A 25,185-nucleotide genomic window follows, 5' to 3' on the forward strand; every position below is an offset into this window, starting at 1 on the left:
GAGGAAGCAGAGAGGCAGAGAGCTAAATGGACTCAGCCGAGGTTATGCTGAGTGACAACCACAGACAGCTGCTTTAAGCCCAGAGGCCTGGGAGTGAAGACTTACCAAAGCCCACGGGCAGTGCTATTTGCCAGGAGCAGTCCGTGTTGCTTGGGTAGCTGCCCGGGAAGCCGGGGCTCAGGATCACCCCGTCCATGTCTTCCACTGCTCCTCCGCACTGCGCTGTGACCGTGAGACCAGACAGAGCGTTAGGACTGCAGTGAGGTGAGTACGGGGCCATGCAGCACTTGGACTTTCCCAAGTCAATTTCCCTTTGAGAACCCAAAGGAACCTATAATTCATCTCCCTAAAAAAACTGCAGACAAGGGCCAAACTGAGTATGTAAATCCAGGAAGGGAAGCATATCCTAGGTCTGCCCAGCCGTCCACAAACCCAAGTTACGGATGCTTGACCTTGAGCATGCCCTTCAAAGTCAGTTTCCTTAGTGAGGTCATGCAGCAAAAGTGGTCTGCCCCAAGAGAAGTGTGACCATCTCCTACACTATCCCCCAAATCTCCCTCTCCTCACTGTCCAGTCAACTCTTCCAGGACTGAAAAATAGGAAAGAAGGGGACGGGGATGCATTGGCAGGTGGCCAGGCTCTTTACAAATACATATGCCATGGGACTGCGTGGTCAACAGAGGAGCCCCACCACGAGCCCACCCTCAGAGCGTGGACACACGCCCTGAGCCAAAGTGACTGTGATTATTTCAGCCCAGGAGGGGTTGGGGCATCTGAATCTCCAATTGAGGTGACTTCATTCACAGTCACCTGAAGACGCAGGGCTGGGGCACGACTGCAGCCTGGTCAGTTGACGTCGATTCTTTCCTTTTACATCTTATTAGGAAAAGGCTGTGTGAGCAGAAAGGGGTTAGCTTGTCATGGGAGGCCACAGAAAGGAACGGAGGGGAGGCCATATGCCGTGTCTATGCAAACGCCTTCTGGGGAGAGGACTACTCGAGCACACAGACCCGAAGGGACCAGTGCCCGGGTGCAAAGTGGGGACTTGGGCATTGACCCCTGGGGTCACAATCCCAATGCTCCCACTTCCTGAGTGACTTTGGGCCAGCTCTAACTCCCTCCACGCCAAACCCCCAAACCTCAGTTTCCCCCACCCAGCACTTGTGTCACAGGGCGGTTATGAGGTTACAACAGAAAGGACTTCGCTTGACTTGGAACAGCGGCTGCAACACACAGTAAACCCTCAGCCACGGCATCTTCTGTTCTATGAGCAGTTCCCCGGGCAAGGCCTTTGTGATACAGGATGGGGAAAGGGCCCTGGGCTGACCAGTCCCATTTCTGACTGCTCTGCAGACGACCAGGTCTGTATCCTGGTGAGACCACTGAAGGGAAATGTCATATGCTCCAGTGCCACTTCCTGGGTTCACCTTGCTTCCTACTCGAAGGTTAGCCTAGATTTGCACTTGACAGTTGGCGGGGCATCAGGGAAACCTAGGTTTCCATTCCCAACTTTGCCACTTTCTTCTGAATCCTAAAAGCCTTAGTTTTCCTGTTTGCAAAAAGGAGGGTGATGACAGCTGCCCTGAAGGGCTGCGGTGAGGAGACACGTAGTTCCATGCCCGGCACGTGGCAGACCTTCAATAAAGGGATGTTCCCCCTGCCCCAAGCTGACTAGAAGCTTCTGAGGGTGGAGATCCTGTCTTTTCTTGTATCCAATGATCTCTTCATCACTACTCGGCACAGAAACCAAACCAAGTCCTCGTTTCACAGGGAACCCTCAGCCTTCCTCTATCAGTGGATTCCATCTGTCTGTCCCATGAGAAGTCACAGGGGAAAGCCCAAAGTGCCCAGAGGTTCCATTTGGGGTTTGGTCGATTATCTGGAATCAGAATGGTCATCGTCAGGTTTTCGAATGGGCAAGCCTCCTGTCATGTTTCATTTGGCGGGTGAAGGTATCCAAAAGTCAGGAAAATCTTGAGAGTTACAGCTTACAAAAACATCAGTCTAAAATACTGCCTGTGAGCAGACCCGGAATACCAAACTTCCTCTGGAGTCGAACTTGATCCCAGTGATATGTCACTGAACTCGAAGCCCTGGTAGAAATGGATCTGAATGAACTGGAAAAGCAGGGACTCTCTTACCGATACAGAGCGGAGGAGGGTAGTTCCAGCGCCGCACGGTCCCGGGCATGCAGGAGATGTGGGCGTGGCCCTGGAGGAATCAAGAAGAGGGTGGGCTAGCTGCCCCCACGGGCACAATTGCAGGTACAACCTGGAGCAGGGGGCTTGTTCTGGGGCCTTGGGTCAAGGAACGAGACACATGGATCCACTGTGGAATGGGGAGTGAGGCAGAGGAAGAGAGATCTGGGGAAGGAGGCTTATTAGCGGCTATTGCTAAAGAATTCTCATTACTAAAGGTTCCTTGTGAGACTCCTTTAATTACTAGAGTCCCTCACTGCCTTCAAAGGAAAATTAAATTTTCCTGAAGTCTAATCAAACAGAAACTTTGCAGGAACACATTCAAGGCTAGTTTGTGCCAGATGGCTAAAGTCAGCACTTTGTCTTTTGCATGAACAGCCCCAGGAGGGGATAACGGTGCCTGAGGGATCTGGGGGGCTTCTCTCTATTCTTTGGTGACTGCAGCTCTGCTGGGGGAAGGCCGGCTGACCCCAGCTCAGGGGACACCTTTTCCGGCCCTGGGGGTCAACGGGAGGTACCTGGAGGGCATATCCCGGTTCACACTGGAAAGAGACCACATCGTTCACCAAGTAGCGCTCGCCAGTCTTCAGCCCGTTACTGGGCACAGCAGGTTCTGGACAACTGCTCAGGCCCACCGCTAGACCAGACAGAGACAGACAACAGGAGAATGGACAAGCCCATCAGGTGGATGTAAGAGCAGGCCGAGGGCATGGCTGGCAGCAGGGAGGAGAAGCTGTCTCCAAGCTGTGTCTTCTCTGCTTTCTCTACTCCCAGCCTCTAGGCCAGGGTTTCCTAAGCCTTTCACCTCCCAGCACATGAGAAAATCAGAATGTTTATACGGCACAGAGACTCAACACACCAAAGCCTCCTGGGGCAGGTGGGTATCATCTGGGGACTCTGGCCATCCACAGGCCCTTGGGCTCAAAACTATACCCCAAGAAGTTCCATCATGCTCTTCCCAAGCAACTTTTGTCCTTCATGTGCTTTTAAGAAGTGAATGTGGTGCTTGGAAATGAAAGCTCTTTGGGCCTAAATCCACAAATCCCAGCATCTGGGACAAAAGACTCCAGGACAATATTAAAACAATCATCAAACTGAATTGAAAGTACTTCATCTCAACCGTCATCTTGTCTCTTTTTGCCCCACTCTTCCCTGCAGTCCAAGTAGAAGGCAACTCAGTATTTAGTGGGGTGATGACAGCTTAGTAACCTGAGACCTGCTCACTGGAATGGCAGTGGTAGACAGAAGGAGGAGGAGGGACAGAGAGAAAGAGAAAGCAAGAGCAAAAGAGTGTGGTGGGAGAAGAACGGAATGGGGAGAGAGGTGAGGACAGAGAGAGGAAGACAGAAGGACACAGAGAAAAGTCCATTCTAATTTCTTTACATTGCATAGCTTGATTTTATTTAAGCCATGCTTACAACAAAGGAAGACTTAAAAAAAATCATATGCAATTTATTACTTCTGAAAGCATACTGTTTCATTTCCATTTCAATTAAATAAATATTAAATATGAGTCAGCAGTAGACAAGACTTTTCAGTACCCTTCAAAACCATTTGCCTCTACAATAGCAGTGAATTCTCCCCTTCTGTACCCTCTTTGTAGATTATCTACAAAACAAACATACAACTACAGGGTACTGGCTCCTAGGAATTTCAGTCTCCAAATACTAATGGAGACCTCTGTTTTCCCCTAGTTCTTTCCACTGTGAGAGGACAGTGCATGGTGAACACCAGCTACTGAGAAAACTACCCATTCTTTTGAACAACAGCAACAGCAAAAAATAATTCAGAAAGGTGAATTTTTCCTGGGAATGAGGCAGTAGAATGGCAAAGAGATTTAGGGAAGTTCTATCTTTGGAACATGTAAGAAAAGAGAAGATTCTAGGGAACATTTAAGAACTCAAATTTAAATATTGGATAAGGAAACAAAACTGGAGAGAACAGAGATGAGAGGGTGAAAGGAAAAGTATGAATTATTCAAGAGCCCAGGATACTTCACCCTGCTGGGTGAGTGAGGCCCGAGAGGTCTGTGGGAGGAAGGTCTTGGAGGTCCCTGCCCTATCCTCCACCCTGCAGGGTCTTGGCTTCCAGCTGCCCCAGGGTTTTCTGACCAGCTGCACATTTCAGCTCTTCCAGGCGATGAACATCCTGGGATCCAGCTAATCCTCTCCCAACTACCTGGACAAAGCTCGTTCATTTTGAGACCAGCTGGGTAATGCTGACCCTATCAGGCCTCCAGCAGCAAGTGGGGCTTCCACCTGCCCATCCTGTCCAAGATGGTCCAGCCAACCACACCTTCCCCCGTTTCTTACTTCTCATTCCAAATCTAACTCAGGTACCCCTTCTGTAAAGTCTCACGTGGTCAGGGTTAGCTCCCCTCTTCTGTACACCCTTAGCATATCAGGTTGAACTACAATTACTGTTTCCATGTCCATCTCTCCCCCTAGACTTTGTGCTTTGTGCCTTATTCATCTTTGTTCTGTGGGCACTTAGCACAGGGCGTGCCACATTGCAGGTGTCCAGTGTTTCTTCATGACATTCACTTCTCCACCAGCCTCCGGGAGAAGTGACCGTTCTATCCTTTGAACCACCGCTGTACCTCCTAGCGACACACCTGTGAGCACCTGGAATGCTGTCATGTCCTGCTCTGTCCACGTGTCTGCCTCTCTCCCATGGATGGACTCAGAGGGGACTCACCCATCTTGCTCTTACCCGATCCCAGCATCGCACCTGGCACATTGTAAATACCCTATAAGTAACTGCTGAATGAATGCGTGGCAAACGCTGCTGCCAACATATTTTCTCCTGTACCCAGTGGGGATGGGGATGGGCAGGCCGTCTCAGGATGAAAGCAGCTACCCCAGCAACCTCTGTCTTTGTCGCCCCACAAGGCACATCTGCAGCCCTTTTCCTTTTCTTTTTTTAAAAATTAAAAAAAATTTAATACAATTTTTAAAGGTTACTTTCCACTTACAGTAATTATAAAATATTGGCTATATTCCCCGTGTTGTACGATACATCCTTGAGCCTATCTTATGCCCAATAGTTTGTACCTCCCCCTCCCCCTGCAACCATTTTTCTTTAAGAGTTTTTAGTTGTGACCACTTAGGGATGCTGGAAGCCAGGATGTAAGGTTTTGAGGGTGGGAGAGGAGTGAAGTTTGCGATGAGGAGAAGAACTTCAAGGACAGTTGCATCATTGACCAGGGGTTGGAGAAGCCAGTTTTTAGGACTGGAGGAGGAGAGCACCTCCATCATCTCACACCCCAAATAATTTACTGGGCCCAAGCCGGTGACCAGGCCCCCCTCCCACTCCTGTGTGGACACAGAGGAAGCACACAGGTTTTTGAGGAATGGACCCTTAGGTGAGAGCCCTGGCTCCACCACTTCCTGGCTGTGTGTCTTGAGGAGGTTTCAGACCTTCTCTGAGCTTGAGCATCCTCATCTAGTTTGGCGTAAGGCTTCAGTGGGGTGGAGAATATATAGCCCCAGGATAACCCCCGCTCCTCGTGGGAACTTGGGCCCTGTCAGTTCCCACCCTGAACCCTGCAAGCAGCTGACACTCTGGATTCTCACTTTTGTACTCCAAGTGGAAGCCGGCTGCAGACACGCTGATGTCTGAGTAGAAATGCAGGTAGAGCTGGTTGGAGGTGCTGTTCAGCAGGGCAGGCACGGTCGTACCTGGCGAGGAAATGGGGACCAATCAGACTTAGCCTCTCCTCACCCCTGGGCACCTGCCCATTTCGCTGGCTGTTGCTACCTGCTGACGTTCTGCTCCCAAGGCCCCCAGATGTCCCCAGTTATCAAACTCACTGAATGACAAATTAGCTCGCCTTAGTGTGCTGGGTCTCCAACGGCTGAGGGAGGAGAGACTCCAAACAACTTCCTGCAAAATAGCAGTGGCAGAGCCACATGCCAGCAGCAGGGTGACTTCCCTCAGGTGGCCTATGAGTTTGGTCCCCTTCCAGGCGTCTTCAAAGTGACTCTGACGTGGATAATTCTCTAGGCCATTCAGGCAGTGTAGACAGTTTATCTGGGGCGCATGACTCCTCTTAGGTCTTGGCAGTATGAAGTTCTGGGGTCTACAAGACCCAGATAATTGCCCTGACCTTTGGGCAAAATCATACACCATCCTTAGAAGTCCACTGCTGGAATGGAAAGTGGCGTGGCCACTCTCCTGACAGTCCCTCCCTCAAAAAAGTTAAATATAGAATCACACATGACCCAGGAGTTCCACTCCTAGGTGTATACCCAAGAGACTTGAAAACATGTTCCCATGGAAACTTGTACGTGCATGTCCATAGCAACATTATTCATAATTAGCCAACAAGTGGGAAACAACCAAATGTCCATCAACTGATGAATGGATGAATGAAATGTGGTCTGTCCACACGGTGAAGTGCTGATGTGTGCTGTACATGGTGACCCTTGAAAACGTTACACTGAGCGAAAGAAGCCAGACCCAGAAGGCCATATATTGTAGGACTCCATTTATATGAAATGTCCGGAACGAGCAAATCCATAGAGATGGAAAGTAGCTTAGTGGTTGCCAGGGGGTGTGGGTGGGCGGGACAACGGGGAGTGTGTACAGGTGGGTACCTGGTTTCTTTTTTGGGGGTGATGAAAACGATCTGGGACTGGATAGCGGTGATGGTTGTAGAACCTTGTGAATATACTAAAAACCACTAAATTGTACACTTTAAAATGGTAAATTTTATGGCATGTGAATTACATTTCAATAATAATAATAAAAGTCCACGACTGCCCTCGGAGTCCAGGTCCCTAGAGGCCCCGCCTCACCTGAGAAACTCCCGAGCATGGCTGCAGTGTTGTCCGCACCGTCAAACACTTCCAGGGAGTCCCAGTTCTGCTCGGTGACAAAACTGACGACTTGAATCTGGAAAGGCAGGGGGATTGAATCGTTGGTTAGGCAGCCCTCCCTCTTTTCCTCCCTTCCCATCTACGCGAAGGGAGGAGCACCTAGTCTGGACCCGACACTGTGCTAGGAGCTCTGAGAAAAGTAAGATGCAGTCCCTGTTCCCAGGCAGCGCATTGTCCAGTGGCGGAGAGAGGTGTGCGATGATTGCACCGCAGCGGGGTACTCGGTCAGGCAGAGAACGGGGAAAGGAAAGCCCAGGCTACTTCGGTCCAGCTGGCCTCCTCCTCACTTCTCCAACACTCCTTGGGTTTCCTCACTTTCCTGTCTCGACCGCACCAGACATCCCGCAGCCGTGAGCCAGTAACCCACGCGTGGCTGGACCTGTCCACCTTGAGTCCCTGCGGCTCCGCTCTGTTGGCCTTGCCCGCCCCGGCCCCTCCTCCCGGCCGCTGCAGCTGTCCTGGGCCTCCTCCAGCTGGCTGTCACCCCCGGGCACCAGCATGGTCCCGATTCCACTGCGGCCTCAGGCCGCAGGTGCGACACCCCAGGTGTGCGCCGGGTGCCGGTCCCTGCTTCATCTGTGCTGGCCGGTTTGCTCCCTCCCCTCACCTGCAATGCCTCTTCTTCCATCCCCCCCACCCCGCACTCTGAAGAACAGAACCCTTCAAGCCGTTTGAAAAACACCTCCTACGAGTCCTCCCCAGCCTTCACACTCCAGCGCCGGGCCCACCTCCTTCTTCTGGCTTCCCTGATGGCGGAGCCAGCGCCCACCCCTCGGCCTTCCTGAGCCGGGAGCTCTTGTGTTTTTCTGTTTGGGGGCCTCCCCCGCACACCTGGCCTGAGGGGCAGGGACAGGCTGCTGTGTCTGCCCCCGGCACCCCCTTGGCCCTTACCTGGATGCCAGCGCCTTCGGGGACCATGATCTTCCACACGCAGTTGAGGCTGTTGAGGTACGGCTCGGGGAAGCCGGGGGACAGGATGGTGCCCCTGCGCTCCGTGAGGTTGCCGCCACAGGGCACTGGGAAGGAGGCCGCTCTGGTCTCTGTGGGTCCCCAGGGGATCCTCCCCGGCAGACCCCTCCCAGGCCCCCCCCCACGCCCCGGCCTCGCTGTGACTCCGCCCCCGGCTGGCTCCCCCACCTGGGCCCCGCCCCCGGCCCCGCCCCTCCCGTGGCTCCTCCCCTTACGTACGACCCTCCTGAGGGACCTGGATCCCGCTCCCCCGCCCCCATGTCCCTCCCCCAGCAGCCCCCCGCCGCTCCTCCTCCCTGTCTTCACGCCGACCCACAGGGCGAGGGCTTGGCTGGAAGGGGTCCCCCCCTGAAGTCACTCTGGCCGGCGGGGCTGCTGTGCGTCTTGCTGGGTGTTGGCCGGCCACCCTCGCCCCCAAGTCCCGGTTGTCCAGGACTCACCCACACACGTTGGTGCGGAGACATTCCACTGGGCCAGGGCCCCGGGAACAGGGAGGCACTCGATTTCTGGGGAGCCCTGCAGGGCGTAGCCGGAGTTGCATTCGAAGCGGACGGCGGCGCCCACCGAGAAGTCACTGCCCAGCCTCCTGCCGTAGCGGGGTTCCGGCACGGAGCTGCACTGCGTGGCGCTGGTCCGGGGCACCGCTGCAGGGGACGAGGGCGCTGAGGGGCAGGCCGCAGCCCTCTAGGGACTGGCCCGGCGATGCGCACACCGGGGGGCTGGAGCTGGGGGGGACCCTGAGAGGCTCTGGGCGCTTTCCCTCAGAGCAAGGGTAGGGGGCTGTCTAGGATGAGGCCCATCTTACTGAAACATAGCTGGACACACGGTGTTGTAGCACAGCTTCTGGAAACCACGGGAGGCACTGTGAGCCCCCTGGGCCCAGACTTTAGGCCCAGGTGTGCTCTCCGCCTCCCCAATGAAGCCCCTTGCCCAGTAGGGTCCCATGTCCCCTAACAGGGAGAATGGCCCTTCCTTCTCCCCTGACCCTGCCTTTGCCCTCTTCACCCCATGTGCCTGAAGACCCTGCCCAGGGCTCTGCTCTCATGACCTGAATCTCCCTTCCTCCTACCTACAGGGGCTAATAGGACCTTTGAACCCAGGCCCCAGGGAGGGTGTCCCAGGGGCAGGATTATCCTTGCACAGGGCAATACATTTCATCCTGGGCAGTGGAATGAACAGGACCATTCTTGGAACCTGAGCCCTAGAAGAGTGGACGTTCTCCTGGACAGAGAGAGGCTGGGGCCTCCAGGTGGAGGCCAGGGTGCTCCAGGACTTGGCCTTTCCAGGCTCGTAAGGAAGGGGACGGACACTGATGACCTGCTTCATGCCAGCTACTCTGTGAACTCTTTTAATGCCATCGCTGAGGTAATATGATCACCCTCATTTTACAGGTGAACAAACTGCGGCTCCAAGAGGAGGAGTAGCTGGTGCCCAGTTAGAAAGTGACAGAGCTGGGATCCAAATCCATGTCCAGCTCACTCCAAAGCCTGTGTTTTCCCTGCACCTTTACTGGGTCTTGCAGACAAAACCAAGCTCCACGGGAGAGGGTCTGGGTAAGAGGCCTGGGCTGGTCTTCCCAATGCCATCAGGACTGTGCCAGACAATGGGCGGTGGGGGTGTGTGTGCAAATTAGCTTCCCTTCTATGATTTCTTCCCTTATCCAGCATGGAGTTTGGTCCAAGAATTGTCTGTTGGGTACATGAATGTATAAAATTCAGCTGAATTTCAGGGAACTGCCCCACAAACCAGTAACTGCCCCAAAACACCCTAAGAATGAGGCTCAGACTAGGGGGTCAAAGGTCCCTGTTCTCTCTGAAGAACTGAGACTGCCTTCACACCTCCCACGTCCACGTCCTGCATACCTTGGTAGACAAAGTGGAAGCCTCTGGCTGGAACTTGGCCTTTGGCACTGAACTTAATAAGGACTTGATTCGAGGTGGCCAAGGGCAGCGATTCTCCTGCAGAGATAAGGGGCAAAGAGGAGAGGAAGACTGTGAGTCCAGCAGTCGGGCCTGGCAGGTAAAATCCTGGCCAGGATGGAGGGGCTGCCCACACCCCACACAGCAGCCCCTTCCACCTCCCAGGTCTTCCTAAAATGAAACCTCACATTTTTACTGCAAGTTACAGTTTAAAATTTACAGAAAGCTTTCACATCCGTGGTCTTAACGTTGATCCATGTCAACGTGAGGTTGGCATTCAGTACCTGCAGTTTATAGATCAAGAAAGATAGGTTCAGATCAAATGACCTGCTTGGAAAGGAGAAAGCTTCTAAAGATGTGTTGACCCACATGGATGGGGGAGAATGGCCATTACCAAACTGACTGGTGGTTTACTTGGAAAACTGATATCAATCTGATAAAAACAAACAAACAAAAAAGGCACCAAGTTCTGGGAAGGAGGGTGACGTAATCACTGGAGAGTAACTGGCTTTTCCCAGATGCCCTGTGAAGTGATTGACAACCAGAGTGATCGTATAATTTATTGCTCATACTAGGACACTTCCAAAAATCAAAGGGCATGCTATTAATAATTATGCTGGGACAACCAAGTGAAAGCTGGGACTATCCCAGGCAAAGCAGGGTGTACTGTCAACCAACCAATAACACAATAAAGTGGGGAAAGTCCGCACAGGCACAGGAAGCTAAGGAAGCCCAACAGCTTCTACATCAGAAGATAAAGATATATCTTCTGCTTGATGTGGTGCAGACGGACCTGCAGCCGTGAGGTGGACTCCTGCTCACCATCGCCTTCCTGTGGAAGCTGAGGGAGAATGTGGGGTGATGGGCAGTGGCATGGCCACTCTGCATACTGCCCCTCCATAGCCTTAGGGACCCCTGGGAATGTCTGCCGACCCCACTGTCAGAAGGGAAGCAGGTGTTACAGAAAGCCAGGCTACATCTCCACTTCAGGGAGGCTTGGAGTTGGAACCACCCAAGGAGCCATTGGGAGGCACATCTGGGGTCCACCAGTGCTTCCAGAAAGCCCATGTGATGCTACTGGTCATGGGGCTTAGACAGCCTTTTTCACAACACACTTAGATGTACACAGATCCCAGGTGGCTGAGCCTAGGAATCACTGCCCAGCTAAATTCTGGCTGCCAAAGCAAAAAGAAACTCACGAAGAAAAGCTTTTCGTGATTTTCACCACCATCTCTAGTTCCTCCTCTCAATAAATGCGGGCAGAACAAACTCAACTTTTCCATTTTCCCATCATCTGGCCGGATATATGTGGAGTAGGACCCCCCGTAATGTCTCACAGGACCCATTTCAACTTCCAGTGCTGGATGTATGCAGCTCTCCCTCTCCAGGAATAAACACACAGTAAAAATCACTGGACGTAAGAAAAGATTCCAAAGTTTGAAGGGAGGAGACCTCTCAGAAGTCAAAGCAAGTATCTTTATGTGAACTACAACAAAGAACAGGTAAAAATCTCAGAAGATTTCTAATAGCGGTTGTCACAAGATTAAATTTAGCATTGCCTCTCTGAGATTAGGGGAGGAAGATGTGTCAAAGAACAGATCTGAGATCAATAAAAGCTACAAAGAGATGAGAAACTCTGGCACATGGAGCTGGATTCTGCAGAAATTGAACAGCAAAGTGGAGATTAAATTGGGGAAATTCTTCCAGAATCCACAGAAAAAGGATAAAGAGATTAAACTAATGAGAGAAACGACAAGTGATGTGGAAGACAGGCAGAAAAAAAATCCAATATGCACATATCAAGAATTCTAGAGAGAGAAGACAAGAGAAATTGAACGAGAAAAAATAATTTAAGAAGGAAGACAACTTTCTAAGCTTGAGGTTTTTGAATGAGATTGTTCACAAAGTACCAGATCTAATTAATGAAAAGAGATTTCCACCACAACACATCCGAGTGGGCTTTTCAATTTTAAAAATAAAGAAAAAAATGTGAAAGGTTTTTAAAAGAGAAAAGCATGGGTTGCCTACAAGGACAAAGAATCAGGTTGAATTTCAACTCATCTATAATATTAGCTATTGGAATAAAGTAACCACTGCAGCTTTGAAATGTTTGTGACCCCTAATTTGATTTATAATCAGGTTGTCATTTATATGATACATCAAAGGAAAGGCATTCTCACACATGCAAGGTGACAGAAAGTACTGCAGTGAGGAGCCCTACTTTTAAAAACTGAACAAAAGTAGGGAAATCAAAAACTATCAGGGATAAAGACAACTAGGAAAATATAGTTAAACCCAATTAATTATTGTTAAAGAGGTAACAAAACTAAATGCAAATGGAAAAACTTGTTCTTGGGAAAGAAGTCCATAATTATAAAATAATTACTAATAACATTGATAAAGTCCAAATGTATCAGCAAAGCTTGGAAATTAGAGATGGGTCAGGTATGAATGGAAACGTGAAGAAGCAAAAGCAAAACAAAACAAACAAAACCCCAGAACGAACAAAACAAGGTGACATATAGCAGGCCACATGTTTCACTTATAAGTAAACTTCCTCTTAAAAGAAAAAGACTCTCAAAGAAAATGAGAAAAGATAAACCAGGCAAACACAGATAAAAAATTGTTAGAAACATAGGACGACAACAAAATATCACAATTGTGCTGGCAGATACTTTCACACAACATTCTCATTGATATATAAATAGAAAAACAAAATGAAGACTGTTGAGTTGTGGTCTTCAAGCTTTTCTTTTTCTCCCCCAGCCCAGCCTCAGGGACAGGGACACAGTTCACTCCCATCAGCACCAAAGGCTCATCATCAGTGTTTCTCTATATGAAGAATAAGAGATGATCTGAGGATATTGGTATTAATGTATATAGGTCCTATACTTCTATCTATCTATCTATCTATCCATCCATCCACCTATCAGTCATCTATCTCTATCCCTATTTCTTTCTGTTTCTATTGGTCATTTACATTTCTACCTATCCCTATACCTATATCCATATTTATATCTACAGGTCCTAAGTGTATACCTATCTCTCTACCTGTACCTATGCTTATACTTTTTTTTTTTAATTTTTATTTATTTATTTATTTATGGTTGTGTTGGGTCTTCGTTTCTGTGCGAGGGCTTTCTCTAGTTGCGGCAAGTGGGGGCCACTCTTCATCGCGGTGCGCGGGCCTCTCATTATCGCGGCCTCTCTTGTTGCGGAGCACAGGCTCTAGACGCGCAGGCTCAGTAATTGTGGCTCACGGGCCTAGTTGGTCCGGGGCATGTGGGATCTTCCCAGACCAGGGCTCGAACCCGTGTCCCCTGCATTGGCAGGCAGATTCTCAACCACTGCGCCACCAGGGAAGCCCCTATACTTCTATATCTATGGATATACTTATATCTATCTATCTATCAAGAGATTTTGAAAAAGCATCTTACCCTCCAAAATCCTGATTTACACCCTTGGATGAGTGTGTGTGTGGGGGGTGTTCCATTTCATTGAGAACCACTGATATAATGGGTTTGAATAATAAAAATGGGTAAGCCTTATCTAATGGCTATTACAAAGCTTATTGAATCCTAACAGTAAATCTAGGAGGTAGAAGTTTTACTTTTTGCACTTTGCACATGAGGAAACTGAAGCTCAGAGTGGCCAAAGATTGTGACTGCAAGAGCCTATCATGCAAGTTGGAGAGCTGAGATTAGAGACCAGGCAGTGTGGCCACAGGGCCTGAGCTTGCCCCTTCTCTCTACGTGGACTCTCTACGCAACAGAGAACACACATTCTTGTCAGATAATTAAGGAATTAAAAAAAATGTCCTTGGCTACTGAGAGGACCTCATTGAATCCCCAAAGTAGAAATGGTACAGGCCGCATTCTCTACCTGGCAATAAAAATAGAAATTAACACAAATGTTTAAATGTAACAGGAACAAAATCCAGGTTCTTGGGGAAAAAGAAGAGACATCCTTAAACGACTCTTGGGCACAAAGAGTAAATCATGATCATGGATTATTTAGAAAGTAATGATGATGAAAATAGTACATATCAAAATTTATGGCATGAAGCCAAAACTATGCTTAGAGGTGAATATATATATACTGTAAATATGCTTCTTTATTACACAGAGAAAATAAACAAAACTCTCAATTCAAAAAGTTACAACAAGAAGAATAAAATAATCTGAAGAAAAAAAGGGGAGACGTTATGAAACAAAAGCAGGGTTCAATTAATTAGAAAACAATAAAGTCTACAGAAGAATTGATAAGTTGAAGCAATATAAAACAGAACGAAGCCAACAAAACGAAACAAACTAAACAATATAAAACCTCTGGTTCAGCTGAGAAAAAAGGGCAACTATGAATATACCATTCAGTTTGTGGAGTTTGTTATTATTTTCTAATTAATTAACCTCTGCTTTTGTTTCATGACATCGCTCCTCCTATTTTTCTTCAGATTATTTTGTTTTTCTTGTGTATAACCACTAATACAAAAGAGACTAAACATCATCATAGGATATTATGTAAGCGATGGTGTTACATTTAAAATAATCACAAAAAGATTTTTTTACTAACATATAAAATATTAACATTGATGTTAAGTTAATATACCTGACTAGACCAATAACCATGGAAGAAAATAAAAGAAAAACTACTGAAAAGAGATAAAATAATGAGATAGATTTATTTTCAGACGATACCGTTTCTTGCCTAGAGGACCCAGGAGAATCATTTGGCAGTGTTAACATTATTATGGAGGGCTCAATGACTTTACAAGATGAATATACCCCAAATATCAGTCTTCTAATATACTAGCAAAGACCACTTAGAAAATATAATGGTGGGGCAGGCAGGTGATGCCAGGGGCAGACTCATTTACAGTAGCAGCAACAAAAATTCCACAAAATATCTAGAAATAAAATTAACAGAAAATGGATACTGCCTAAATGAAAATTATAGCACCTTTCTAAAGGTTTTTTTTGTTTGTTTCTTTCAAAAGATAATAGAGAGACATACCATATTCCTAATGGGAAATAGAGTTACTATCATAAACATGTGAGTTTTCCCCCAATTAATCTATAAGTTTAATGGAATTCCAATGAAAATTCCAATGCAATTTTTTTAACTTGATATAATATTTCTAAAAGTTATTTGGAAGCAAAATTAAGCAAGAATAATCAATAAAAAATTCAAAATCAAGAATGACAATGGGGACTTACAGTACCATATGTTTAAAATTATTACAGTGTTAAACATTATTATAATGTTACACTAACTACAGCTTTTTGATACTGATACAAGAATAAACAGACACTTAGAGGAAATATATAAGAAGTCTAGAAACATACCTTTAACTTTATAAAAATTTAATATATGTGGATCTGGCATTTTGAAAATTCCATTAGAATAACTGATTAACTAAATTAGCAAGATGTTGGTTAGGTGTTCCCTAGTTCAAATAATAAATCAAAATAAATTCCAAAGGTATTAAAAGAAAAAATGAAACTAAAAAAGAAGTAAAGGAAAACCCAGAGGAATATTTATTTAGTCAGCAGAAAAGTAGAGGAGAAAACTATAACAGAAAACATTGATACATTTAATATCATGGGAAATTTAGGTTTTCTGACATTAAAACATACCCTGAAGAAAATTAAATGGCAAATGACGAACTATAGGGGAAGGTTTTCATAGCATATACTATAGATAAGAGGTTTTTATGGCATGTAATATATATAGCTTCTAATAATATGGAGCTCTACTAAATACATACAAAAATAAATGCTAATAGAAAATCAACACTAATTTACAAGTAAATTCACAAATAAAAAATTCATGGGCCAATAATTACATTATACAAGGTTAACCTAAGTAGTAATAAAAAAAGGCAAATTAAAAAATGAGATACCATTTCACTTTTCAAACTGACGATGCTTTTGTTTTCTTAATTACCTAGTTTTTGTGAGAATAAAACATGCCCTCTTTTTTAAAAAAAAAAATCTTTATTGGAGTATAATTGCTTTACAATATTGTGTTAGTTTCTGCTGTACAACAAAGTGAATCAGCTATATGTATACATATACCCCCATATCCCCTCCCTCTTGAGCCTCCCTCCCACCCTCCCTATCCCACCCCTCTAGGTGTTCACAAAGCATCGAGCTGATCTCCCTGTGCTATACAGCAGCTTCCCACTACACATCCATTTTACATTTGGTGGTGTATAGATGTCCATGCCACTCTCTTACTTCGACCCAGCTTCCCCTTCCCCCACTGTGTCCTCAAGTCTGTTCTCTGTGTCTGTGTCTTTATTCCTGCCCTTCCACTAGGTTCATCAGTACCGTTTTTTTAGATTCCATATATGTGCGTTAGCATAAGGTACTTGTTTTTCTCTTTCTGACTTACTTCACTTTGTATGACAGACTCTAGGTCCATCCACCTCATTACAAGTAACTCAGTTTCATTCCTTTTTATGGCCGAGTAATATTCCATTGTATATATGTCCCACATCTTCTTTATCCATTCATCTGTTGATGGACATTTAGGTTGCTTCCAGGTCCTGGCTATTGTAAATAGTGCTGCAATGAACATTGTGGTACATGTATCTTTTTGAAATATGGTTTTCTCAGGGTACATGCCCAGTAGTGGGATTGCTGGGTCATATGGTAGTTTTGTTTCTTTTTTAATTAATTAATTAATTAATTAATTAATGGCTGTGTTGGGTCTTCGCTTCTGTGCGAGGGCGTTCTCCAGTTGCAGCAAGCGGGGGTCACTCCTCATCGTGGTGCGCGGGCCTCTCACTATCGCGGCCTCTCTTGTTGCAGAGCACAGGCTGCAGACGCGCAGGCTCAGTAATTGTGGCTCACGGGCTTAGTTGCTCTGCGGCATGTGGGATTTTCCCAGACCAGGGCTCGAACCCGTGACCCCTGCATTGGCAGGCAGATTCTCAACCACTGCGCCACCACGGAAGCCCCATATGGTAGTTTTTTTTTTAGTTTTTTAAGGAACCTCCATACTGTTCTCCATAGTGGCTGTATCAATTTACATTCCCACCAACAGTGCAAGAAGGTTCCCTTTTCTTCACACCCTCTCCAGCATTTATTGTTTGTAGATTTTTTGATGATGGCCATTCTGACTGGTGTGAGGTGATACCTCATTGTGGTTTTGATTTGCATTTCTCTAATGATTAGTGATGTTGAGCATCTTTTCATGTGTTTGCTGGCAATCTGTATGTCTACTTTGGAGAAATGTCTGTTTAGGTCTTCTGCTCATTTTTGGATTAGGTTGTTTGTTCTTTTGTTATTGAGCTGCAAAAACATGCCCACTTATTTGTTGGTGAACAAAGTGGCAAGAACTTTCTGGAGCGATTTTTGACAATCTTTTTAAAAAGCCTTGGAGATCATGCTTCCTCTGGCAAGAGCAGTCACGGCAGCAGTCCTTTAGCCCAGATTCAGCAGTTTTCTAAGCTGCTCCAGATGCTCAGGGCTTACCAGTCCATCACAGCTGGACCCGCGCTGAGTCCCCTGACACAACTTGAGCTGCCATATGTGAACTGCCCTATGGAGCGGTCCACATGGCAAAGAACTGAAGGGGGCCTCTCATCCACAGTCCTTGAGGACCTGACGCCTTCAGTCCAATAGCCGTCAAAGAACTGAATCCTGCCTGCAACTATATAGGAGCTTGCAAGCAGATCCTCTCCCAGTGGAGCCTTCAGCAACAGTCAGCTCTACCCACCACCAGAGCCTCCCATCAAGCCTCTTAGATAGCCTCAACCACCAGAGGGCAGACAGCAGAAGCAAGAAAAACTATAATCCTGCAGCCTGTGGAACAAAAACCACATTCACAGAAAGACAGACAAGATGAAAAGGCAGAGGGCTATATACCAGATGAAGGAACAAGATAAAACCCCAGAAAAACAACTAAATGAAGTGGAGATAGGCAACCTTCCAGAAAAAGAATTCAGGATAATGATAGTGAAGATGATCCAGGACCTTGGAATAAGAATGGAGGCAAAGATCGAGAAGATGCAAGAAATGTTTAACAAAGACCTAGAAGAATTAAAGAACAAACAAACAGAGATGAACAATACAATAACTGAAATGAAAACTACACTAGAAGGAATCAATAGCAGAATAACTGAGGCAGAAGAATGGATAAGTGACCTGGAAGACAGAATGGTGGAATTCACTGCTGCGGAACAGACTAAAGAAAAAAGAATGAAAAGAAATGAAGACAGCTTAAGAGACCTCTGGGACAACATTAAACGCAACAACATTCACATTATAGGGGTCCCAGAAGGAGAAGAGAGAGAGAAAGGACCAGAGAAAATATTTGAAGAGATTATAGTCGAAAACTTCCCTAACATGGGAAAGGAAACAGCCACCCAAGTCCAGGAAGTGCAGCGAGTCACATACAGGATAAACCCAAGGAGAAACACACCGAGACACATAGTAATCAAATTGGCAAAAATTAAAGACAAAGAAAAATTATTGAAAGCAGCAAGGGAAAAACGACAAATAATATACAAGGGAACTCCCATAAGGTTAACAGCTGATTTCTCAGCAGAAACTCTACAAGCCAGAAGGGAGTGGCATGATATACTTAAAGTGATGAAAGGGAAGAACCTACAACCAAGATTACTCTACCCGGCAAGGATCTCATTTAGATTTGATGGAGAAATCAAAAGCTTTACACACAAGCAAAAGCTAAGAGAAGTCAGCACCACCAAACCAGCTCTACAACAAATGCTAAAGGAACTTCTCTAAGCGGGAAACAGAAGAGAAGAAAAGGACCTACAAAATCAAACCCAAAACAATTAAGAAAATGGTCATAGGAACATACATATTGATAATTACCTTAAACCTGAATGGATTAAATGCTCCAACCAAAAGACACAGGCTTGCTGAATGGATACAAAAACAAGACCCATATATATGCTGTCTACAAGAGACCCACTTCAGACCTAGGGACACATACAGACTGAAAGTGAGGGGATGGAAAAAGATATTCCATGCAAATGGAAATCAAAAGAAAGCTGGAGTAGCTATACTCATATCAGATAAAATAAACTTTAAAATAAAGAATGTTACAAGAGATAAGGAAGGACACTACATAATGATCAAGGGATCAATCCAAGAAGAAGATATAACAATTATAAATATATATGCACCCAACATAGGAGCACCTCAATACATAAGGCAACTGCTAACAGCTATAAAAGAGGAAATCGGCAGTAACACAATAATAGTGGGGGACTTTAACACCTCACTTACACCAATGGACAGATCATCCAAAATGAAAATAAATAAGGAAACAGAAGCTTTAAATGACACAATAGACCAGATAGATTTAATTGATATTTATAGGACATTCCATCCAAAAACAGCAGATTACACTTTCTCCTCAAGTGCGCACAGAACGTTCTCCAGGATAGATCACATCTTGGGTCACAAATCAAGCCTCAGTAAATTTAAGAAAATTGAAATCATATCAAGCATCTTTTCTGACCACAACGCTATGAAATTAGAAATGAATTACAGGGAAAAAACCGTAAAAAAGACAAACACATGGAGGCTAAACAATACGTTACTAAATAACCAAGAGATCACTGAAGATATCAAAGAGGAAATCAAAAAATACCTAGAGACAAATGACAATGAAAACATGACGATCCAAAACCTATGGGATGCAGCAAAAGCAGTTCTAAGAGGGAAGATTATAGCTATACAAGCCTACCTAAAGAAACAAGAAAAATCTCAAGTAAACAATCTAACCTTACACCTAAAGGAACTAGAGAAAGAAGAACAAACAAAACCCAAAGTTAGCAGAAGGAAAGAAATCATAAAGATCAGAGCAGAAATAAATGAAATAGAAACAAAGAAAACAATAGCAAAGATCAATAAAACTAAAAGCTGGTTCCTTGAGAAGATAAACAAAATTGATAAGCCATTAGCCAGACTCATCAAGAAAAAGATGGAGAGGACTCAAATCAATAAAATTAGAAATGAAAAAGGAGAAGTTACAACAGACACCACAGAAATACAAAGCATCCTAAGAGACTACTACAAGCAACTCTATGCCAATAAAATGGACAACCTGGAAGAAATGGACAAATTCTTAGAAAGGTATAACCTTCCAAGACTGAACCAGGAAGAAACAGAAAATATGAACAGACCAATCACAAGTAATGAAATTGAAACTGTGATTAAAAATCTTCCAACAAACTAAAGTCCAGGACCAGATGGCTTCACAGGTGAATTCTATCAAACATTTAGAGAAGAGCTAACACCCATCCTTCTCAAACTCTTCCAAAAAATTGCAGAGGAAGGAAGACTTCCAAACTCATTCTATGAGGCCACCATCACCCTGATACCAAAATCAGACAAAGATACTACAAAAAAAGAAAATTACAGACCAATATCACTGATGAACATAGATGCAAAAATCCTCAACAAAATACTAGCAAACAGAATCCAACAACACATTAAATGGATCATACATCACGATCAAGTGGGATTTATCCCAGGGATGCAAGGATTCTTCAATATACGCAAATCAATCAATGTGATACACCATATGAACAAATTGAAGAATAAAAACCATATGATCATCTCAGTAGATGCAGAAAAAGCTTTTGACAAAATTCAACACCAATTCATGATAAAAACTCTCCAGAAAGTGGGCATAGAGGGAACCTACCTCAACATAATAAAGGCCATATACGACAAACCCACAGCAAACATCATTCTCAACAGTGAAAAACTGGAAGCATTTCCTCTAAGATCAGGAACAAGACAAGGATGTCCACTCTCACCACTATTATTCAACATAGTTTTGGAAGTCCTAGCCATGGCAATCAGAGAAGAAAAAGAAATAAAAGGAATACAAATTGGAAAAGAAGAAGTAAAGCTGTCACTGTTTGCAGATGACATGATACTATACATAGAGAATCCTAAAAATGCCACAGAAAACTACTAGAGCTAATCAATGAATTTGGTAAAGTTGCAGGATACAAAATTAATGCACAGAAATCTCTTGCATTCCTATACACTAATGATGAAAAATCTGAAAGAGAAATTAAGGAAACACTCCCATTTACCATTGCAACAAAAAGAATAAAATACCTAGGAATAAACCTACCTAGGGAGACAAAAGACCTGTATGCAGAAAACTATAAGACACTGATGAAAGAAATTAAAGATGATACCAACAGATGGAGAGATATACCATGTTCTTGGATTGGAAGAATCAACATTGTGAAAATGACTATACTACCCAAAGCAATGTACAGATTCAATGCAATCCCTATCAAATTACCAATGGCATTTTTTACGGAACTAGAACAAATCATCTTAAAATTTGTATGGAGACACAAAAGATCCCGAATTGCCAAAGCAGTCTTGAGGGAAAAAACGGAGCTGGAGGAATCAGGCTCCCTGACTTCAGACTATACTACAAAGCTACAGTAATGAAGACAATATGGTACTGGCACAAAAACAGAAACATAGATCAATGGAACAAGATAGAAAGCCCAGAGATAAACCCACGCACCTATGGTCAACTAATCTATGACAAAGGAGGCAAAGATATACAATGGAGAAAAGACAGTATCTTCAATAAGTGGTGCTGGGAAAACTGGACAGCTACATGTAAAAGAATGAAATTAGAACACTCCCTAACACCATACACAAAAATAAATTCAAAATGGATTTGAGACCTAAATGTAAGACTGGACACTATAAAACTCTTAGAGGAAAACATAGGAAGAACACTCTTTGACATAAATCACAGCAAGATCTTTTTTGATCCACCTCCTAGAGTAATGGAAATAAAAACATAAGTAAACAAATGGGACCTAATGAAACTTCAAAGCTTTTGTACAGCAAAGGAAACCATAAACAAGACGAAAAGACAACCTTCAAAATGGGAGAAAATATTTGCAAACGAATCAACGGACAAAGGATTAATCTCCAAAATATATAAACAGCTCATGCAGCTCAATATTAAAAAAACAAACAACCCAATCCAAAAATGGGCAGAAGACCTAAATAGACATTTCTCCAAAGAAGACATACAGATGGCCAAGAAGCACATGAAAAGATGCTCAACATCACTAATTATTAGAGAAATGCAAATCAAAACTACAATGAGGTATCACCTCACACCAGTTAGAATGGGCATCATCAGAAAATCTACAAACAACAAATGCTGGAGAGGGTGTGGAGAAAAGGGAACCCTCTTGCACTGTTGGTGGGAATGTAAATTGATACAGCCACTATGGAGAACAGTATGGAGGTTCCTTAAAAAACTAAAAATAGATTTACCATATGACCCAGCAATCCCACTACTGGGCATATACCCAGAGAAAACGATAATTCAAAAAGACACATGCACCCCAATGTTCATTGCAGCACTATTTACAATAGCCAGGTCATGGAAGCAACCTAAATGCCCATCGACAGACGAATGGATAAAGAAGATGTGGTATATATATACAATGGAATATTACTCAGCTATAAAAAGGAACGAAACTGAGTCATTTGTTGAGATGTGGATGGATCTAGAGACTGTCATACAGAGTGAAGTAAGTCAGAAAGAGAAAAACAAATATCGTATATTAACACATGTATGTGGAACCTAGAAAAATGGTACAGATGAGCTGGTTTGCAGGGCAGAAGTTGAGACACAGATGTAGAGAACAGACATATGGACACCAAGGGGGGAAAACTGTGGTGGGGTGGGGATGGTGGTGTGCTGAATTGGGCGATTGGGATTGACATGTATACACTGATGTGTATAAAATTGATGACTAATAAGAACCTGCAGTATAAACAAACAAACAAAAAAGCCTTAAAGATCACACATTTCCTTTAACTTAGCAATTCTGCTTCTAGATATTCTAAGGTAATAGAGATGTATACAAAGATATATGTATACTATATTGAATTACTATTCATGAGAGTGAAAAATAAGAAAACAATCTAAATGTTCAATAATAGAGAATTCATTACATAAATTTTAAATAACTCTATGATAGACTTTTATGCAGCATTTTAAAATCCGATTACAGAGGAAAATAAAAAGAGAAATGCTCATAATGAACATTTTAATAAAAATATGTATATTGTGTGTTCAATAAAAAATGTAAAAGATTAAGTCTAAGTAGATATAAAGACTGGAAGGAAATACACTCCACCTTTTCAGTGGTTCTTTTGGGGTGGTTTTTATTTTAATTCTTTATACAATTAATTTTTCTTGCCGCTAAGTTTTCTACAATGAAAGTGCAACATGTTTATCATTAGAAAAACAGGTTGGGTCTCAATATCAACCGACAGGGGTATGCTGTACCACTTGGGGGGGTGTAGACACAGCTTGGGGTGAGGGTAGCCTCTGAAGCTTCCTTCTATGTGGTGTTATCAGGAGCTGACAGCACCAGCATACGACAAAGGTGTGGTCGTACCTTCCTTTGTACCACCTTCACAAAGGTGTGGTTCCACCTGTGGCCACGCCCTGCTCACAGGGCCTCCTCCTTCCTCCTTCCCCTCGACGCCCCTGCCCACCACCCTCACCGTGCTGGCCCAGCCCTGGGTACCTGTGTGGGAGCCCGAGAGGGAGCTGAGGAGCCGGGAGTGCTGGTCGTGGCCGTCATGCACCTCCACCACGTCATTGAGGGCCGTGTAGAAGAAGGCAAACTGTCCGAACACCACTGTGGAGGAGACACGGTGCAGAGAGCTCAGGGGAAAGACCAGGCGGCCGTGCTGGGGGGAAGCCCTGGAGAGCTGGAGGAGCAGGGCGACCTCAGAGGAGGCTGTCGGTTCATGGGGCTAGCTGCTTGCTGAGCCCTTCCACTGGCTGATTAGACACTGGGCACAGGGATGCGGGGACCTGGGAAGGGTCGGGCCGGCATTCTCCACACAAGTCAAGATGACACTGTGGACTGCACGAGCAGACAGGCTAACCCTAGTCCTTTCTCAAGTTGCAGTGGCAGCAGCTACTCTAGGAAAAGGAAGAGCTTTCTGTAACTTCCCCGGGGTTCCACGTTGATCTCAGGACCCTGTATTTTCCTTCACTTTTTCTTCAAAGATCCAGCCAATGAGGGCATCCCCTGGATACAAGATCCCACACATGTAAGAGGAATGAGGGTGCTGAGTAGCAGCCTTCTCCTGAGGAAGGAGCGACTGTCCGTGGAAGAGGCAAACATCTCTACCTCGTTTCCCTCTGGCAAATCCAAGGAAAGAGGCAAAATGACATGTATTGGGCACCTACTCTGTGCTGGGTACCATGTTTGCCATGCACGTCATCTTCTTCAACCCTGACTCTTCCAGATACCTGATTTTATAGACAAAGAAACTGAAGCTCAGAGGTTGAGTTCCCCAAGGCCACTCAACTAGCTCATGGGAGGGGACTGAAAACTGGTGGACCATGACCTTGAGGAGCCCCCTTTCAGACAAGACCTGAGGGCCATGCCATTTGATGGCCATCACAGGGTCTTTCCTCAGCTGTCCCATCTCTGCCAGTCACTGCTGGAGGGGCTGGGGTTACTGACCCTGCGGGGCCATGGGGGGCACAACTCCATTTCAGACCCTGGTACGTTCTGCCTGCACTGGTCTCCCATTTGGCTGGGTGCATCTGAGAGCAAGTACCAGGGTAAGCCCTTCTCTATTTTGGCTTAAGCCTTGAGCATGTAGGAAGTCAGATGTGCATGCATGTGCGTGTGTGTGTGTGTGTGTGTGTGTTGAGGCTGGGAGGGACTTAGGCCATGGAGTTGACTGCCTGAGGAAAGAAAGCATTTGCAACGATGAGTATAGTAGTGAGTGGAGTGAGAGAGTTTTAGCTCTCAGCTCACAGGCAGAGGAGAAGGAGGGAGAGCCTGTTTTGGTGCCCTGAAAATGGGCACTGAGTGAGGGGTGGTGGCAGGGATATTTCCACACTCTCCCCTACAGAGGTGAACACATGGGTAAGGTTCCTGATTTCACACAGTGTGCATTCTAGTGGGAAGAGACAGTCAAAAGTGAAAAAATAAAAACACTTAAGCAAATAGATAAACAAGATAATTTCAGATAGTGTTAAATTTTAGAGGGAGTGGGAGAAAAGTGATAAGACAAGGCAGTCCACTTCAGATAGGGGATCAAAGAAAGATCTATGAGGAGAAGGTGTTAAGGCTGAGACACAGGCTGGGGCAAGTATTTCCGACCTGAGGCAAAAATCTGCACCTAAATCCCTGGGCTT

General features: G+C 45.1%; 1 protein-coding gene across 1 annotated transcript in view; it reads right to left on the bottom strand.

Annotated features, from left to right (window-relative positions):
• Positions 1-25,185, bottom strand: part of CSMD2 (CUB and Sushi multiple domains 2) — a 658,022-nt gene that overhangs the window by 118,719 nt on the left and 514,118 nt on the right. The window contains exons 32-40 of the mRNA XM_059896727.1: positions 23,549-23,662; positions 9,910-10,005; positions 8,488-8,691; positions 7,970-8,094; positions 6,998-7,094; positions 5,774-5,878; positions 2,717-2,835; positions 2,142-2,211; positions 106-222 (exon numbers count right to left, since the gene is read on the bottom strand). Coding sequence (XP_059752710.1) covers positions 106-222; positions 2,142-2,211; positions 2,717-2,835; positions 5,774-5,878; positions 6,998-7,094; positions 7,970-8,094; positions 8,488-8,691; positions 9,910-10,005; positions 23,549-23,662 — 1,047 coding nt within the window. The remainder of the gene's footprint in view (positions 1-105; positions 223-2,141; positions 2,212-2,716; positions 2,836-5,773; positions 5,879-6,997; positions 7,095-7,969; positions 8,095-8,487; positions 8,692-9,909; positions 10,006-23,548; positions 23,663-25,185) is intronic.

This window comes from Balaenoptera ricei, chromosome 1 (assembly GCF_028023285.1).
Source record: "Balaenoptera ricei isolate mBalRic1 chromosome 1, mBalRic1.hap2, whole genome shotgun sequence".
Lineage (NCBI taxonomy): Eukaryota > Metazoa > Chordata > Mammalia > Artiodactyla > Balaenopteridae > Balaenoptera > Balaenoptera ricei.